The 18460-nt window shown below is 48.1% G+C and overlaps 1 protein-coding gene across 1 annotated transcript in view; it reads left to right on the plus strand.

The window, feature by feature from the left end:
- AGRN (agrin) overlaps positions 1-18460 on the plus strand; it is a 269059-nt gene that overhangs the window by 186663 nt on the left and 63936 nt on the right. The window contains exons 7-8 of the mRNA XM_066637393.1: positions 1363-1569; positions 11967-12188. Coding sequence (XP_066493490.1) covers positions 1363-1569; positions 11967-12188 — 429 coding nt within the window. The remainder of the gene's footprint in view (positions 1-1362; positions 1570-11966; positions 12189-18460) is intronic.

Genomic DNA, 18460 nt, shown 5'->3' on the forward strand with positions numbered 1-18460 from the left:
AGATGGATTCCTGATGACTCTGGGAGATTTTCCGGCCACTAGAGCCAATGATACTGAGCTGGTGTCTGGAATTAGGAAACGACCATTTGGAGAACCAGGATGGTGTCATTGTTTTGGTTTGGACTTAGATGTGGAAGATCCAAGTTCAAATCTCCGCTTAGCCATGAAGCTTCCTGGATGACCTGGATTCACTCCTCTCAGCCTAACCTACCTCACTGGGTCGTTGGGAGGATAGAAGGGGAGAAGAAGCTATGCTCACCACCCTGAACTCTTTGAAGGAAGGGTGATAATAAAAATGTGAAAGTACCGGTAAATAAAATAACTTTTGCACCATTGTCCTGAGTGACCTCTGCTTAGCTGTAGAACTAAACTAGCACCCTGGGTTTCTGGTAAACATGAGCGATGACATACCTTGAGCCATAGCGGAGGGAAGTTCATGATTAGTTTAGGGCACAGTCCTAACCAGGTTTAGTCAGAAGTAAGTCCTATTTTGTTCAATGGGGCTTACACTCAGGAAAACGTGGTTAGGATTGCAGCCTTAGGGCCCAGCTTTCCAGCGCCGGAGTAGCTTCAGTGCAGCCCCAAGGTAAGGCAACAAATGTTCCCATACTTTGAGGAGGCCTGTGTGACTACCTCCTCACCACAGGATGCAGTGCACTCCTCTTGGCATGGCTACACTGGCACTGCGAAATTGGATAGGATTGGGCCTTTAGTCAGGCTCGGTCTGGATTCAGTTTTTAAGGCCTTTTCTGTGATGGTTGTGGCATCCTTAAAGGTTTTGCCCTCTGCAACTTTTGTGTTCATGGAGAGCCATCCAAGCTCTATTACATTTTGGATGTCAGAGTGGGTGGAGGACATGTTGGTGATCAAGCGACTAAGGGCCCAATCCAATCCAATTTTCCAGTGCTGGTGCAGCTGTGCCAATGGGGCATGCACTGCCTTCTGTGGTGCTAAGGCAGTCACGGAGGCCACCTCAAGGTTTGGGAACATTTCTTCCCTTACCCCGGGGGCTGCATTGCACCTGCACCTGGTGCTGGAAAGTTGGATAGGATTGGGCCCTGAGTTGCCTGAAACTTGTCAGATAAACTTGCTTGCAGGGATTTGTCCAGATATCTGTAGACCCTTTCCATTTGGTACAGCCTGAAGATGTGGACAGGTTCCCACATGTTCACTCAACCCTTGCCCGTCATGGCTGCCCAAAATGGAAGTGGAGGGCAAGGTTGTGTTTGGCCGGGAAGGGCTATTTAAAATACTCTTGAAAGAGGGCGGTTGGACACGTCCCCTAGTTTGTGATGGTCACTGTTGACGTCAGCGTGTGTTGTGCTTTGTGTAACCTCTTTCTCCTGCTTGGCCCCTTTCCAGACAAGTGCAAGGACGAGTGTCGCTTTAACGGCGTGTGTCTCACCCGCCGGGGGACCGCGCGCTGCTCTTGCGAGCGTGTCGTCTGCGACGGCTCCTACCGGCCTCTTTGTGGCAGGGACAGCCAAACCTACGCCAACGACTGCGAGCGGCAAAAGGCCGAGTGCCAGCAGAGAACTGCTATCCCAGTCAGACATCAGGGCCCTTGTGGTAAGTGAGTCAGTCCCTGTGGGGCGGCTGCGTCTTCCCTTCTACTTGGTCACTCTTGTTTCAAAGGAAGCAACGAAGCCCTAGGAACTTCACAAGACCAGCACTGTTCTTTGCCCTGTTTCTTCTCTGTTCTTGTCTTGATCTTTGCCTTTCTGTCCTTTTTCTTTCTTTATGGTGGGGAACCTTTGTACAACATGCCCAGAGTGTTCAGTCCATGTCTCTCATCTCTCCATCTATTGATCCATCTGCTCCCTCTCCAGTTTGCTTTCTCATGCAACCCAGAAGCAGCCCTCATTGCTCTACTTTCCCAACAAACACACCCCTTTCCCAATAAACGCGGTTCCTGCAGTCCGGCCCTTTGACCTCCTCCTTTTTGCATTCTTCCCTACAAACCTTTCTAAGTTTGCAGGTGTGATCTGTAAGTGAATTATTCCTGGCTGTGTTGTTCTGTTTTTGTTGTCTGTCTCAAATTTGGGGAGGAAAATGGTGCCCTTGAAGCCATGGGTTTCCTTCAAGAAGCCTTGTGTATGTGCGCCATGGAACTGACTTTTTTTTAAGCCCTCTCTTGGTCCCAGAAGCTATGAAAAGGGTAATACAAGTTGTTCTTCTGAGCATGTGCAGAGTGCATTTCTTTTGCACTGAGCTGCGGTAGATGATTCTTGCATTTTTTTTTTCAGCTAAAGGTCATTTGGGTTACAAATAGACTGCACCTCTCTTCTCAATTTATCAGAGCAAAGTGTAGCAAAGGAAGCTTGACAAACCACAGCTTGTGATCAGTGAGCAAACTGCAATCAGCCAGCCTTGGTTTGCTCTAATGCCGGTTTGGCATAAACTCTGAATTGACAATGTGTGGTTTGGGATTGGCCACCAAGCCCTGGTTTGCATGAAAGTCGACTTGATGTGATGAGTGATGACCTGACAAATCATAATTACAGCTGCACTGTAGAACTGAGTGCAGAACTGGAAGATGAATTCAGGTAAAACTGCTCTAAACCATGATTGGTCTGTTGCTTGTCTTGGAAGCTCAAACCATGATTAGCATAACATAAGGTCTGGCATAATGTCTGAGCCGTGGGCCAATGGCAGCGGAGAGAACATGGTGATGAGGTTTAAAGTTATACAGAGTCTTGCTCAAGCTCCTTGGCTCCGATCAGATGCAGGAGAATAAATTTAGACAAAGGGGTTTTAAAAATATATATATATTGCAGAGGAAATGTATGCAAAATACAGGATGTTATATAGTTTGCTTAGCCTCTGTAACCGATGTAGAATCCAGCTTTCTCGGCACAGAACTTGGATGGCTGAAGTTCAGAACCTTTTTAGGCCGTTATAGAAATCGCTCTGTATGTGTTTGTTTTTTGGGGGAGGGGGGATCTAAAATGCACCTTTGTTTTCAGCATTATTTCAGATCCCTCCTAGGAAGTTTAAGACAATGTGGAGGGTGGAGGAATCCTGGATCACGGGAGCCACAACGCTGTGGAGCAAAGCTGCAGATTAATTTGGAAAGCCAGCTGGGGCGAGCCCATCAAAGGCAAACCGGAGGGCATGTACCTTTGAAGCCCACATCCTCTGAGCGTGAGATCGTGGCTCAGAGTTGGAGCGGCTTCAAGGGTTGCACTGGACTTTTATCTGTACCTGTGGAGCAGGCTGTCGGGCCATCAGGGGCAGGGAGACTGCCCTACTCAGCTGTTTCTTGCTAGATCCAGGACAAGGAGTGCTCGGAGACGTCTTTGTGCCTGCAGCCCTCCCACTCCAGGATAGCTTAGTTTTTAGAGGACAGGCTGTTCTCTGTATCCTGGCTTGCCTCCTTCTCCTCCTCTTGCCTCTGGGCTGTAGTTGTCCCCAGCGGGCCTGCTGTGTTTGTTTGGAAAGCATTTGGAGAATAAATGAAATCCCCTTTTCTAGGAGACGTGGCCAGCCAGGGCTTAAGAGGTCCCCAGGGCCCATGCTTGACAGCTCCAAAGCTGGCCGCTAACTGAGGCACCGTGCAGTGAGGGCACGACCTCTGTCACGCCAGAGAAGCGTCCTCCTCCTTCCATCTCCAGCTGCCTGCCCTCAGTAGGGGGAGGTAGGCAGGCAGGGATTTCCTCGCAGGTCATTGGCTCCAGTCCAGCGGAAGGTGCTGCTCTTTTTGTACAGCTCACGGAGAGGGCCCCCAGCCTGTCTAGCAGGTTCAGTTGTCAGAAATATGGTCTCAAAGACCTCCCACCCAATACACTGGAGGGCAGCCACTGTTCAGAGTAGACAGCAGGCAGTGCGATAGGCCAGTTCAGGATAAGGCAGCTTTGTGGGGAGGGGGGCCCATAGCCCCTTCTGGTTGGTTGGTTGGCAACCTTCAGTCTCGAAAGACTGTGGTATAAGCTTACAGCACCCGGTATTCCCAGGCGGTCTCCCATCTGAGTACTAACCAGGCCTGACCCTGCTTAGCTTCCGAGATCATGGTATAAGCCTACAGCACCCAGTATTCCCAGGCGGTCTCCCATCCAAGTACTAACCAGGCCTGACCCTGCTTAGCTTCCGAGATCATGGTATAAGCCTACAGCACCCAGTATTCCCAGGCGGTCTCCCATCCAAGTACTAACCAGGCCTGACCTTGCTTAGCTTCCGAGATCAGACGAGATTGGGCATGTGCAGGATAACAGTTGCTGCAGCAACCCCTTCTATGCAAGAAGCATCTCTCTTCATCCCCCGCCCAATATCTCTCTCTTTAATGGTTGTAAACAACAACAACAGTATTTATATACCGCTTTTCAACAAAAAGTTCACAAAGCGGTTTACAGAGAAAATCAAATATCTAATGGCTCCCTGTCCCAAAAGGGCTCACAATCTAAAAAGATGCAACACCAGCAGACAGCCACTAGAAAAGACACTGCTGGGGTGAGGTGGGCCAGTTACTCTCCCCCTGCTAAATAAAAGAGGAGCACCCACTTGAAAAAGTGCCTCTTAACCAGTTAGCAGGGTTAGTTGTAAAGACTCTTAGACCCTGGAGAGCAGCTGCCCTTCTGAGCAGATGAAACTAAGTAAGGCAAGACTGATGATCTGATTTGGGCTCAAGAAGCTTCTTATGTTCCTAGGTCATCTTCACCAAGTAACCGACAAATGAATCACATCAGTGCGAACACAACCAAAACCTCAGAATAGGTGCCTTGAGATGAGAAAGGAAGCACAGACATCATCACATACGTGTAATAAAGTATGAGACAGAAGTCGCCCGTTTTTAACATTTTCCGTAACACGCAACTCAAAAAAAAAAACACCCTCCAGATCTCCAGATTGCCCTGAAATCTCAGGCGGACCAGTTTTTAAAATTTGGCCACCTGCCCATCATATATGAACTGGTGCAGTTGTTAGTTGATTGATCTATGGATTTAAATTTGCATGGCTTGAAGGAACTTGATGCTTTGACAGCTCATCTCATCACTGATCTGCAGTAGTGGCCCATCTGTGAGGCCAATGGAAGCCCTTGCTTCAGGTGGTGGGCTGGGGGAGATGACAAACTGGGGAGGGGGGAGGGAGATGCCCTGGAGCTGCTCCTTGCCAGCCTCAGCCTGCCATCTCCTCCTCTGCTCCATCTGGCTTCCCCATTCTCCTCTTACACAAGAGGAGGATGGGGAAGGCTTGCCTCTTCCAGTGTCACCATCCCTTCTTGTTAAGTGGCTGGCGCAGTGAGTGTTGCAGGCAGAGAGGTTCTGCTTCCAGTCCATCTCCCAGCTGAGCTGTGCACTGGTGATTGAGGGGTGCCGCCGCTGAGCTGCCCTCTTGGGGTTGAACGGCAGAATTTGGGTGTGATTAGAGGCAGCCAATCAATATGGATGATTTGGGGGGCTGAGTCTTCGTTGTGGGATAGTATACAGTTGGGACGTGCCTGACAGGGGTGTGTGGGTGGGGAGGGAGTCCGCGGCAATGTCTGTCTTCTCTGTCCATCCTTTCTTTTCTCTCTGCTTCCTGTCTTGCTCTCTCCTCCTCCTCCTCTTCTCCTTCTCTGCTTCTCTTTCTTTCTTTCTTTCCGTTTTGTGTGTCTTGTGTCTTCCAGCGGTGCCGGTTTGGAGAAAGGAAGCGCGTCCAAGAGGGGCCCCGTTGCGCCCCACCAGGATGTCTCTGCTTCGAGGTCGGCTTTCTGTCCTTCCCCCCTTCCCCTCCCTATCCCTAACTCTGTCCCGGGATGATTCACCCTCTCCTGTCTTTTTTCCTCTGTTCCGTTCAGGGTGAAAAAAAATTCCTTTCTCATCTGGAATGAAAGCTTTCTTCTTTTTTTTCTCCCCGAGCCTTGCAAACGCTTTGCATCTCTGCTCCAAAACTCAAGTTCAGAAGTGCACGAACTTTTGTCGCAAGCACTTGCTTTTGCAAACTGCCTCCCACCCATATTGTTTCCCTCCCCAGCTCACATCATGTACTCTTTCCCTGCTGATGAGTCAACTTGGGCTGCTCTTGGTTGTTTCTTTAATACGTTCCCCTGCCTGGCTTCGTGGAATTGTCATGCTCTTTACCCCTCCATTCATTTCTTAACTGTGTTTCTGCATCTGTGTGTGTATCTGCAAGACCAACAGGGTCAGGAACTGTGAACTTAAACTAGGAGTGTCATGGTCTGTGGCTACAGCCTAGCTTCTTGTCCAGGGCTGGCCCATCCATGAGGTCAACTGAGGCAGTTATCTCAGGCAGCATATTGTGGCAGGAGACCGTCAACTTTTATCCACCCACTGATCTCCACTGCTCCTTCTCCAATTCCCTCAGTTGGAAAAGGAAGGCGTCAAAGAGTGAAGAAGAGGAGTAGGAAATCTGCGTGATTTCACCCCCTAGAGGTGAATTCTGCATTGCAAGTATTATTAGTTTATTCCCCCCTCTGGTTCAGTGCACATCACCAGTGCACATTGCCCACCATTGCAAAATTCCTTCAGAAGAAGCGGACGTTGGGCGCACAGTGCATATGAATTCATCAAAATACAACGGTGTCACATCCTAAGAATAAATGCTGTGCTGAATAGAATCAAAGCCAACTCATAACAGCGTCCTCCTTCCCACAGTGACCAAACAGATGCCTATAGAAAACCCACAAGCGGGCCATGAAGGCAACAGCCCTGCCACATCTTTTGTCCTAAGCACCTGGTCTGCCAGAGGCAGATTCACATGCATCATGGAGGCTCTGTTTAAATATCATGGCTTATTGTCATTGATAGATCTACCTGTCACGTGTGTCTAATACCTACTTTTGTGCACTCAGCTGCTCACCTTCAGAGTTACACTGTGCTTGAATATGGAGGTTCCATTGGCTATTGTGATTAATACCAGTTTAATCCTCCTACATGAATTTGTTTGGTTGGTTGGCAACCTTCAGTCTTGAAAGACTATGGTATAAGCCTACAGAACCCAGTATTCTCAGGCGGTCTCCCATCCAAGTACTAACCAGGCCTGACTCTGCTTAGCTGAATTTGTTTAATCTCCTTTGTTTAAGTGTAGAATCCAATAATCTTGGATGACCTAATAGCAGCACCTCTATATTTAACAACACTCCCTCCCAAGTCTGTGCACTACAGCCGTCAGACTTCTGTCCTTGGTTTGATACAAACCATGGTTTCTCATATCCTCTCAATCCAGGAAACGGTGGTTTGTTTAAACTAGTTAGTGAACAAACCAGGATCTCCTCTGGCAAGAATACAAAAGTAAAGCTTAGCATCACATCTGAACCAGCCTTTTCTTGAGTCTGCTCAGTGTCTATAAGACTGATAGAATCAGATCATATTCTGACATAACCTTCTGTACGCTCTGTGACATGTGCTAGTGCCTTGGGACTGTCTCTAGAGGCGTAATTCTCATTGAGGGTCAATCAACCTGCATCTGTGTTGTGCTCCTTCAGATTGCACATGGGGTGCATATGATCAAACGCTTCTCCATACTAAAAAACTCCTGATACTTAGAAAGCTAGCAGATCAAATTAACATGTCGTAAATGTTAGCATGTTAGCTAACTGCTATTAGCTCTGACTGCTATAGTCAGAGTCAGTTAGCTCTGACTGCTATTTTTTTTTTGCCTTTGTGCCATGGAAGTTTTGTACTTGAAATCTGGTTAGTGAAATCTACGGTGCATTGCTAGCATAGACCTCTTCACCCTGACTTGCTAGTTTTCCAAGTGCAAGAAATGGTTGCACTTTTGGGAGGGGGGATGGAAAAACAATTTGCACAGCATTCCATGTGCACTTTGCATGGAGCAGATTGCACGGAGCCCCTGTGTGCATTCTGAAGTGACACAGGCCAGACACAGGTTTATCACCTCAGTGAGAACTGGGCCTAAGAGTTGTAACTGTGTCTCCACCTTGTCCTCTAATCTTCTTGGTTTAAGTGCAGAATTCATCACCTTGCCTCTTGTCTATCTCCCGTTCGCTGTTGTGTCTTTCATTTCTCTCTCTCTCTCTCTCTCTCTCTCTCTCTCTCTCTCTCTTCTTTCCTTGCTCCACTTGCAAGGCCGTTGTTTGATTTCCCATGGAATGCTCACCCAACGGGACTGTGGTCTCCCCTCCCTCTGCAACTAGCCCTGCCTTTAGTTTCCCTCTTTCAGTCTGCAAGCAGCTGAAATGGTGTAGCACCAGCTTAAGGCCTGGGGCAGCAAAGCAGCAGGTTCCCTCCCCTCTTTGATCGCATTGCCTGCCAGCTGCATGTAGGTTATGGATTCAGCAAAGCTCTTTAAGCAAGAGAGACTGCTTTCAGGATACCAGTTCTTCCTCCTTAGGGCAACTTGGAGTTTTAAGAGAATTCCTGCAGGGACGAACGAAATGCAAACCTAAGACTCTAGTGGGAACCTGATATTCTACTGTCTTGTAGGATTTGTGGGTAGAGAGGGTGCCCCCTATCACAATTCTCTGCGGGCACAGCACAAAACCTGGCATCCACATATTCAGCAAGTTTATATATTTTTAAAAAACCAAGCTCCCAGCCCTCTGGAAGTCTCAGGAGCAGGGGGTTTGAGAAGCAGTTCCATGTGTCAGGTGTGTGGAAAAAGAAGAGCATTTCAGTGCCCTGCCTTTTTTTGTCCCTTGTGCAACCCACAAGGAATATAGATAGATAGATAGATAGATAGATAGATAGATAGATAGATAGATAGATAGATAGATAGATAGATAGATAGATAGATAGATAGATAGATAGATAGTGTAAATTGAGTGTTGGGAGAGTTAGCACAGACAAAAGAAAATATTTTTTTTTATTCAGTGTGGAATTTGTCTGTGGAACTCCTCACCAAGGAATGTGGTGATGGCATCTGGCCTGGATGCCTTTAAAAGGGGATTGGACAGATTTCTGGAGGAAAAGTCCCATCACAGGTTACAAGCCGTGATGAGTGTGTGCAACCTTTTGGTTTTAGAAGTAGGCTACCTCAGAATGCCAGATGCAAGGGAGGGCACAAGGATGAGGTCTCTTGTTATCTGGTGTGCTTCCTGCGGCATCTGGTGGGCCACTGTGAGATACAGGAAGCTGGACTAGATGGGCTTTTGGCCTGATCCAATGGGGCTCTTCATAGGTTCTTATGTTAAGTTGGGTGTGTGTGTACATGTTCCTATGTTTCTAGCTACACCACTTTTTCCACTAAAGGCCTTCAAAGGTGCAATGGAACTCAAAAGGTTGTCTGCAGAAATTGGTGTTCCCAGTCATTGAGGTTTTTTTTGAGGGGTGGGGGCTCCAAAAGTCTGCTGGTTAGATGGTGTGTGAGACACTTAGGTACCATTCTAGATTGCATCCTAGGCAAGATTACTCAGAAGGAAGTCCCATTGAACTGAATGGAAGCACTTGCTTCCAAGTGAATGTGTATAGGATTGCAGTTTTCCTCAGATTAGACCCTGCAGGGTAGATTGGGGTTTGCACTAATAGCTGCTGGGATAAAGGGAACAAGAGCGGTCATTCTCCCATTTCGTTTAATTTAAACGAAAAACTGTTTAAAGCTGGAATAATTTTCATAACGTGAAAATCACCAGTAGAGCAGTGTTTCTCAAACTGTGGGTCGGGACCCACTAGGTGGGTCGCGAGCCAATTTCAGGTGGGTCCCCATTCATTTCAGTATTTTATTTTTAATATATGAGACTTGATGCTACCGTGGGATGTGACTCACTGAGAAAATATTACAGACCTATACTTTTAACGAACTACCATGTATATTCTTTTAACAATGATAGTCAATAGAACTTACTCCTGGGTAAGTGTGGGTAGGATTGCAGCCTAGGACCGTTAAAAATTTTCCTGCTTGATGATGTCACTTCTGGTCATGACATTATTTCCGGTGGGTCCTGACAGATTCTCATTCTAAAAAGTGGGTCCCGGTGCTAAATATGTGAGAACCACTGCAGAAGAGGCTTATAATGTTAAATGTTGAATAGAGTTTGCACCCCCTAGTGTAAGAAGGGTGTTTTGCTGGAAAAAGCGCTCTCTCTTGCCCCCCCTTCCCTGCCATGTGCTTGGCTCAGTGGACCCTATAGGAGGGGAGGGGTCTTTGCAACTTTGCTGGAAGGGGAGAAATTGGGATATGTCTTGCTTGTATTGCCTCCAGGCAAGAACACATCTGCCTCCTGGTGGAATATGAGGGAGGTAAGGAAGTGGGTTGGAAAGTACTAGCAACAAATTTGCTTCAGATGCTTGAGAATAAAAACCAGACTTGGTTCAGACCAGCACGAATATAAAATGCATCTGAAAAACCATGAATGGGGTTCGGAAGGAGGAAAAAAAAAAATTAGGTGTTATCAATGAGGACTGCTGCATTAGGAAGTCCACACCCTCAACAGTTGTGTCAAGAAACAAAACCTAATTTTTTTTTCCTCCAGTGACACATTGAATTTTTATAGGGCTTCTGTGTTCACTCTAGTAACAGCTCTTTGAAATAGGTCATTGTTGGCCTCAGTTTTCCCATCTGCAAAGTGGGGGTAATTTTCTCCGAAGAGCCTACGGAAGAGGTGGGAACATGAACCCAGGAGCCCAGGATTCAGAGTCTAGAAGTCTGGATACTAGACTGGCTTTCAGAAGTTGCATTGGAGTATAAGCTGTGAAGAGAAAAGGCTGGCCAAACAAGATACTGAAGGGAATCTGAAAGAGGCTGTGGAAAGCTCAAGCTGTAGTTCCCCAATGTTGAAACCTTACATATACCTTCCACCAGGAGGTTGTGTTTGCGTGTATGTGGGGGGGGGGGTGTTTAATTGCTTCTTCCTCTTGCCCTTTGCCCCCTCTGAGGCAGGCAAACTCTGCAACTGTGCACAGGGGATAGTGAGGCACCCTTCTTTTGCCTCATACTACAGCAGCTGTCGAGTGAAGCAAGCCATCAACTTCCATGAGGTCCAGCAACATGCTAAACCCAAGAATCTTCAAAGTATTAATTTTAAAAATATGCTTTTCCTTGTTACAAGCCCAGAAAACACATTTTTGACATTGGGGTTAGTCCTCCTATTTCTTCATTTGGATTGCTGCAAAATACTTCCTTCCCCGACTACCAGTGCGTTTGGGATTTCACAATTCAGGGTACCCTTGGGAATGGTCCATTCCCACCACGAGCAGGAGGTGTTGTGGGTGACCCATCAGAAATAGGTTCCTTCCTCTTCCTCTTCACCAGAGTTCTTGCAGTTGGATTGGGCAACCTGCGTTGAAGGGACCGATTCAGGCCGATCGGATCCCCAAGCCATAGTGCACCTTTTGAGGTATTCTTTGAGGCCAGTAGTAAGGCCCATCAGCTATTCAGTACATTGGTATCTCTGAAAGTGGGCATTGAGTAGAGATCAGAAGAAGCTTGGGACATCAGACCCTGTTCCTATAAACAGGAAACCCTTATAGCTCTTATTTATTTATTTATACAGGTATTTATATACCTTTCTTTGATCGTCAGATTTCTCCTCAGACTTTAATCCAAGTCTTAATCTCCTCTTCATGTTGAGGAGAATCAGTGGTCATCCTTGGCTGGCAAAATCAGTCGCTTACCACGACTCTCTTTGCTCCCAAGCAGAGATGCTCCAGTCTACATCTTGGCTGTCTCATGGGGTATGTCACGGGGCAGGCGTGCACAGAGCCAAAGTTCCCAATTGTAGTCCCATCAGCTCCTAGCAAGGCCTCTGCTGTTGAGGTTTCAGATATAGACTTGGAATGTGGCCAATCCTGTCCTTTCCGAAATACCATTCCACTATCACTGAAATATGAGGCTGGCATTTGGTTTCCAAACCGGGACTGTTGGCAAGCGAGTTTCGGATTTGGACCACGCCAACAAATTGCGCACGTGGGAGTGTGGGGAATATTCCAGCACTTTCATCGGCACAGTTGGAGGGTTTGCAGAGGGGGAATTTTGCTTCCTCTTTCCTGTTCGGTGTTCCAGTGTAGCAAAACTGCCGCTTGGCGCAATGCTTTAAAGCTCTGCTTTCTTGACCTCCACCTTCCCTGATGCAGATCTTGGTGCACCCAGCCCGTGCCTGAGTGTCGAGTGTACATTTGGATCCACTTGCGTTGTGAAGAACCAGGAAGCTGTGTGCGAATGCCAGCAGGTGTGCCAAGCGGTGTACGATCCGGTCTGCGGCAGCGACAACCGAACGTATGGCAACCCCTGCGAGCTGGGAGCCATGGCTTGCGCCCTCCGGAAGGAGATCAGAGTCAAGCACAGAGGTCCCTGTGGTAAGTTAACAGGGCGGGGTGGGCAGAGATGGCTGGCTGCAGACCCCCGGTGGAGCTCTGGCTGGTTTCTCTTAAACCTCCTCTGACCAACTGAATGTCGGAACTCTAGCAAGCAGTGATAGTGATGGACCTGCAGGAAACCATTTTCCTCCTGGATTGGCCTACAACAGACTTTCCTATATCTAGAGGTGTTTGTTTCTGGCGAGTAAGATAGTTTTACAGCCTAAGACTTACTGAACACAATGGGCTCACTTCTGAAAAAAAATAAGTAACACCATTTTCAAATATCTCTACCTATAGCTTAGCCCAGGGGTGCCCAAACCCCGGCCCTGGGGCCACTTGTGGCCCTCGAGGTCTCTCAATGAGGCCCTCAGGGAGCCCCCAGTCTCCAATGAGCCTCTGGCCCTCCAGAGATTTGTCGGAGCCCACACTGGCCTGACGCAACTGCTCTCAGCGTGAGGGCAACTGTTTGACCTCTCACGTGAGCTGTGGGATGAGGGCTCCCTTCACTGCTTGCTGTTTCACTCATTTTAATATGAATATGAAATTCAATATGAATATTGCAATATTTCATTTCAATATGAAATCAGTAGTCGAGTGTTTGTCGCTTTTATTGTGTCATGTCCCACATTTTCCTTGGTGGCCTACTTTTTGGGGTGCCTTGTCCTCTTTTGCGGTTATGATGTCCGGTCACCCTGGTCAGAATGGCGCTTGGGACACGGCCATCTCTAATCCAAATGAATACCCAGGGCAAAGGTGTTGGGAACCCTTTTCAGGACTCCAGTGGTGAGGGAGGCTTTGACACTGATCATTCTGATAGGCCCCTAGTAAAACAAATTCTAGATGGCCAGTCAGTCTAGATCAGGGGTGCCGAAACCCCAGCCCTGGGGCCACAAGTGGCCCTCGAGGCTTCTCAATGCAGCCCTCAGGGAGCCCCCAGTCTCCAGTGAGCCTCTGGCCCTCTGGAGATTTGTTGGAGCCCACACTGGCCCAATGCAACTGCTCTCAGCGTGAGGGCGACTGTTTGAACTCTAGCGTGAGCTGTGGGATGAAGGCTTCCTCCTCTGCTTGCTGTTTCGCTCTGTGATGCAGTAGCGGCAGCAAAGGAAAGGCTGGCCCTGCTTTGTGCAAGGCCTTTTATAGGCTTTGAGCTATTGCAAGACCTTCATTCATTCATATAAGTTCATCCTTAATATATTCATTGATGGAAACTTATGTAAATTTATTCAAATTTTAAATGTAAATTAATTATTTTTTCCCCGGCACAGTGTCAGACAGACAATGTGGCCCTCCTGCCAAAAACTTTGGACACCCCTGTCTTAGCCCCATTGGCAAGTCATGAAGGTAGAATGGAGCATTTTGGGGGTTTGAAGGGTTGAAGTCACCCCTTTGGGGGAGCACAGTATCCTCCTCAAAAGCTCCTCAGGCATTGGCTAGGTTAGACACTGACCCGAGGATCCATGCCCATCAGAGTGCTCAATGAACCAGGCCAACCCTGAACCCTCCATACCAGAAGCAGGAGCAGTGGTATCCATGGGTGGATACATGGCTCTACCCCAGGATTCCCAACAGGCTTGCTTCCAAATATGTATGCAACTTATGACTGATCGAACCCTCTGGAAGCCATCTTTCTTGTCCTCTGTTATTCCACGTGACACTTATTTTGACTGCAGGGAGGGGCGTGTGCGTGGGTGTGCGCAGTGGGGGGGGGGAATAAAATACCCTGGAACTCTGTTGGCAGAGTGACCCTCTCTCGGCTTCTCTCTTTGCATTTGCGTTCCTATTTATTCAATCAACACAACGCACAGCGTCTTTGGATAACAGGGAGCGGGGAGGAAGGGGGGACAAAGGCAAGCTGCATCGAGCCGCGGCTGTGGCACGGCGTGTTTTTGGCCGCGGGTCAGAGCGCCTACGAAGACTTCACAGCAGGGCAGGATTTCAGGTGAATCCTGTGTTTCTCCTCCGCCGCCCTGGCAACATTGTGTGGTCGGGTTGGGTGGCAATGAGCCAGTTCCCCCAAGTGCCAACTCTCTGTAGGGAGAGGAGGGGAAGAGATTTGGGGTGGGGTGGCGCGGGGGGGTTTCCTGTGCCAGAGCAGACACTTGAACTGTGACTGTTGAAGGCGGCAGTAGCTGACTGCACAGTGCCAATTTTCAACTAATTACGTTGGCAAGCGACTCTGAGGGGGCAGGTTAAGATGCTCGGTGCAATTCACTGAGGGGGGGGTCTTTCCTACCCAGAAACCTGGCAAACATTTGTTGGGCAGAGGTAGCAGTGGTGCTGCTCTAGGAATCTCTCATTTTCCTTAACTCCGCTGCTCCAAATGGGCATTTCTCAGATTTGTAGGCGCCAAGGTAGTCTTTTTTTCAGAACTTGAAATATCTTTGCAGCCCCCAAAGTGACTTTGGGAAAGGGTAAGAATTGCCAGGCTTTGGAGACACCCCCTCCCCATGTTTCTGTATCATCACAGCCCTAAAATGTGCAGTATCTCCAGGCACGGCTAGGAAAAGCTCCCAATCCGAAACCACTTAATACAGTGGTTTTCACACATTTAGCACCGGGACCCACTTTTTGAAATGAGAATCTGTCAGGGCCCACCGGAAGTGATGTCACGACCGGAAGTGACGTCATCAAGCAATCCTAGGCTACAATCCTGCCCACAGTTACCCAGGAGTAGGTCCCATTTACTATCATTGTTAAAAGAACATACATAGCAGCTTATTAAAAAGTGCAGGCCTGTAACATTCCCCAACTGCAGTCACGTATCGTGGTAGCATCAAGGCTAATATATGAAAAATAAAATATTGAAATGAATGGGGACCCACTTGAAATTGGCTCATGACCCACCTCGTGGGTCCCGACCCACAGTTTGAGAAACACTTGACTGATGTTCATTGAAGTTTATGTTCTCCCACCCCCCAACAAAACCCTGAAATGAAACTCCGATCAGGGAGTCTGCAAAAGCACAGAAGGAGCACTGATTCCCCCCCTTCTTTTCCTTTCTCTAAGTGCTGAAAGGATTATGGAATGGCCAGTGAGTTATGAAGATGAACTACTCTTCCTTTCTCTTCCCCCCCCCTTTTTCCTCCCCACGAGTGCACGTTTGCTGGAGGAGATGGAGAGAAGGAAGTGGCAGGAGCTGTGAATTTATTGGTGTCACGTAAATACATCCGCTCCCAGAAAAGAGAAGCTATTAAAATCGTAGAAGGGAGCCTCCGAGGTTGTAGTGCCTGTTTTAGAGAGACACACCAAGTATTCATTGCCCTCCAATGTGGAATAAATGGGTCCGTCCCTTTGTGCGGCACTCTGCCCCAAAAGCACTTTCTGGATGGCACTCTCCAGTGGTGTCCGCGCCAAGGGGAAACAGGTGCTAAGAACTGAACATATGAAGCTGTTGCCTGCTGAGTCAGATCTTTGGTCCATCTAGCTCAGTGTTGCCAACACTGGCTGGCAGCCCTACATGGAGAGGACTGAACCTGAGGCCATCCGTAGGGTGTTCTGTGGATGTTCTGCCACGGATTTATCTCCCATTGCTTTTCCTGGTCAAGCCAAATTTCCATCAAATCTAGGTCCGGTAGAAGCCTGTCAGATGCCTCCAGGACACTCCCAACCAGAATGTGAAAGGAACCTTCTCCCTTGACATCTTTCCCACCGCTATTGCTGTCGCATTTGTTGGTCATGGAGTAAGGGTTTAATTTCAGCAATGGAGGCAAATGGAGTGGATGACATTCCAGGGGGTAAAGGAGTGACTTCTTTTTGGTGTCCGCTGTGCTCCTCTCGGTGGCTGGTGGCTGCCTTGTTTTGGTCTCTACAGTTCTTCTTGGAACAGTGCCAGGTTGGTAAGTGTGGTTCTCGGGTCGGGCCGGGCCAGCCCACCCTTGCGGCCCACTGAGGCAGTTGCCTTAGGCAGTCGGTTGGTAGAGGCACTCCATCTCTCCACTTCAGAGAGGGATCTCTGATGTTCTAGCCTGCCGCTCTCCTCTCCTTCGCACTTCGTTCTCCCCTCCCAGACCCCAAAGAGGCCAAAAGCCCCATTAGAAATGAGAGATCTCAGAGGCCCACATCTTTCTTTGAAAGGCAATTTTGTGGCAGTTTGATATGAACGCTGGGTTTGTATTGCTTTGTAATTGTGCCCGAGCCAACGCTCCCCCCCGCTGCCTCTTCTGCAGAAGTTCATAATGGCGAGGAATTTGGGTGACATTTTCTTGGCGCTGTTCTTGGCTTTGACAGGTTTAATGCTTGGTTGTCACCTGTCTGCCGCAGTGTGTGCCCCTCTCTTTTCTTCCTTGGGGTCAGCCTCCCTCGCTGCGTAAGCCTTGCCTAGCATCCTGGAAAGTGAGAAAAAGAGATGCTTGCCTGGCAGTCTCATTACTGTCTATTCCACTTCCAGCCGAGAGAGCACTCAGGGTTATTCATTGATGGGTGCTGCTAAAGGTTTGCCACTTTTTGTGGGTGTTCACTGGTACTTTCAGCTTGAAGTGCAGAACAAGCTCTATACAAAGAAGGGGCTGTAGTTCAGTTCTTTGCATACAGAAGGCCCCAGGTCCAATTCCTGGTGTCTTCAGGTGGGTAAGAGAAACCTTGACCTGTCAGTTTGTGTTGACCATACTCAGCTAGATGGATGAATGACTGAGTAGGAGACTCCTATGCCCTGGCACTGGTTGTGGTTGTGGCCCAGTTATTTACAAACTGGATCAGCCGCTTGGTCCATCTAACTCCATACTGTCAACACTGACTGGCAACTTTCTAGGGCAGGGGTGTCCAGAGTTTTTGGCAGGAGGGCCACATCATCTCTCTGACACTGTGTCGGGGGCCGGGGGAAAAAATAAATAATTTACATTTAAAATTTGAATAAATTCACATACGTTTACATAAATGACTATATTAAAGATGCACTTATATGAATGATTGAAGTTCTTGAAATAGCTCAAGGCCTGTAAAAGGCCTTGCACAAAGCAAGACTGGCCTTTCCTTTGCTGCCGCTACTGCATCACAGAGTGAAACAGCAAGCAGTGGAGGAAGCCCTCATCCTACAGCTCATGTGAGAGGTCAAACAGTCGCCCTCATGCTGAGAGCCAGAGGCTCATTGGAGACTGGGGGCTCAGTGAGGGCCACATTGAGAGGCCTCGAGGGCCGCAAGTGGCCCCAGGGCCGGGTTTGGGCACCCCTGTTCTAGGGTTTTAGAGAGGAATCTTTTCCTGCCCCTGCCTGGAGATAGCAGGGATTGAACCTGGGACTCTTCTGCAGAGTTACAAACCTTCCCTTCCCATCTTGTTAGTGTCAAATCTATTGACCCGCATGAGAAAAGGACGCCTTTTAAGCACACAGTCCCTATCCTTTGTGTTGATGAAAGGTCATGCAGGAAAGCAGCAAAACGCTCCAAAACACAGGAGATTATATTGCAAGTGATGATCGTGCGGAACACCAATAATATTTCTGCTTTGAGAGCTTTGCGGCAGTGCGAAAGGCAGGTGGCGAGACCCTCCTTGAAGGAGAAGGTATTAAAAAGTGGTGGAGGTTATTTCTGCCCCCCACCACCACACACACAACTCTCTTTTTCCTGGCCTAACTTCTGTGGGTCCATTCTCAGCCAGCTGCCTGCAGTCGAACTTCACATGTTCTTTCTGGCTCAACGTTCAAACAATCCTCTGCCTTCAGCTTTAGATCAAGAGATGCCTTAATGAATAATTTGATGACTATCCAGACATATTCTATCATCTACAGAGGAAAAACTCAAAGCTTCCAAGTCAGCTTTGAGTGGTTGAAAATGAAACCCAGGAACAGACACGTGTGGAGATTGTCCAGATGTAGATGAGCCAGGCTGCAGAGGAAGCCACAAAGCTTAAAGGGAAAACTATGTGCCTTTTCTTTTTTCATATTTATTAATTTATGACAAATAAACCAAATTGATAAATGGTACCAAAAACAAGACTAAACGGCACAAACAGTTCTACTAACAAACAGGAAAAAAAACAAACCCAAAAATTTGTTTGTTTGTGTCTTTTCAGTCTGGTCTTTCTTTTCCGTCTTTGTGATTGTGAGCCTTTCAGGCAGCCATTTTCAACCACTGTGCTGTGGCCCACTGGTGTGCCGCGAGCGGTCCACAGGTGTGCCCCAAGAATTTGGGGGAAGATCATTTATTAGTAGGGCCAATAGGGTTGTGAATCCCCCACTGGCAGTACTGTGTGCCTTGTCAATTGGCAAAAACCTGATGGTGTGCCTTGACAATTTAGTGCCTTGTCGGTGTGCCATGAGATGAAAAAGGTTGAAAA

This window comes from Tiliqua scincoides, chromosome 9, assembly GCF_035046505.1.
Source record: "Tiliqua scincoides isolate rTilSci1 chromosome 9, rTilSci1.hap2, whole genome shotgun sequence".
In the NCBI taxonomy this organism is placed as follows: Eukaryota; Metazoa; Chordata; class Lepidosauria; order Squamata; family Scincidae; genus Tiliqua; species Tiliqua scincoides.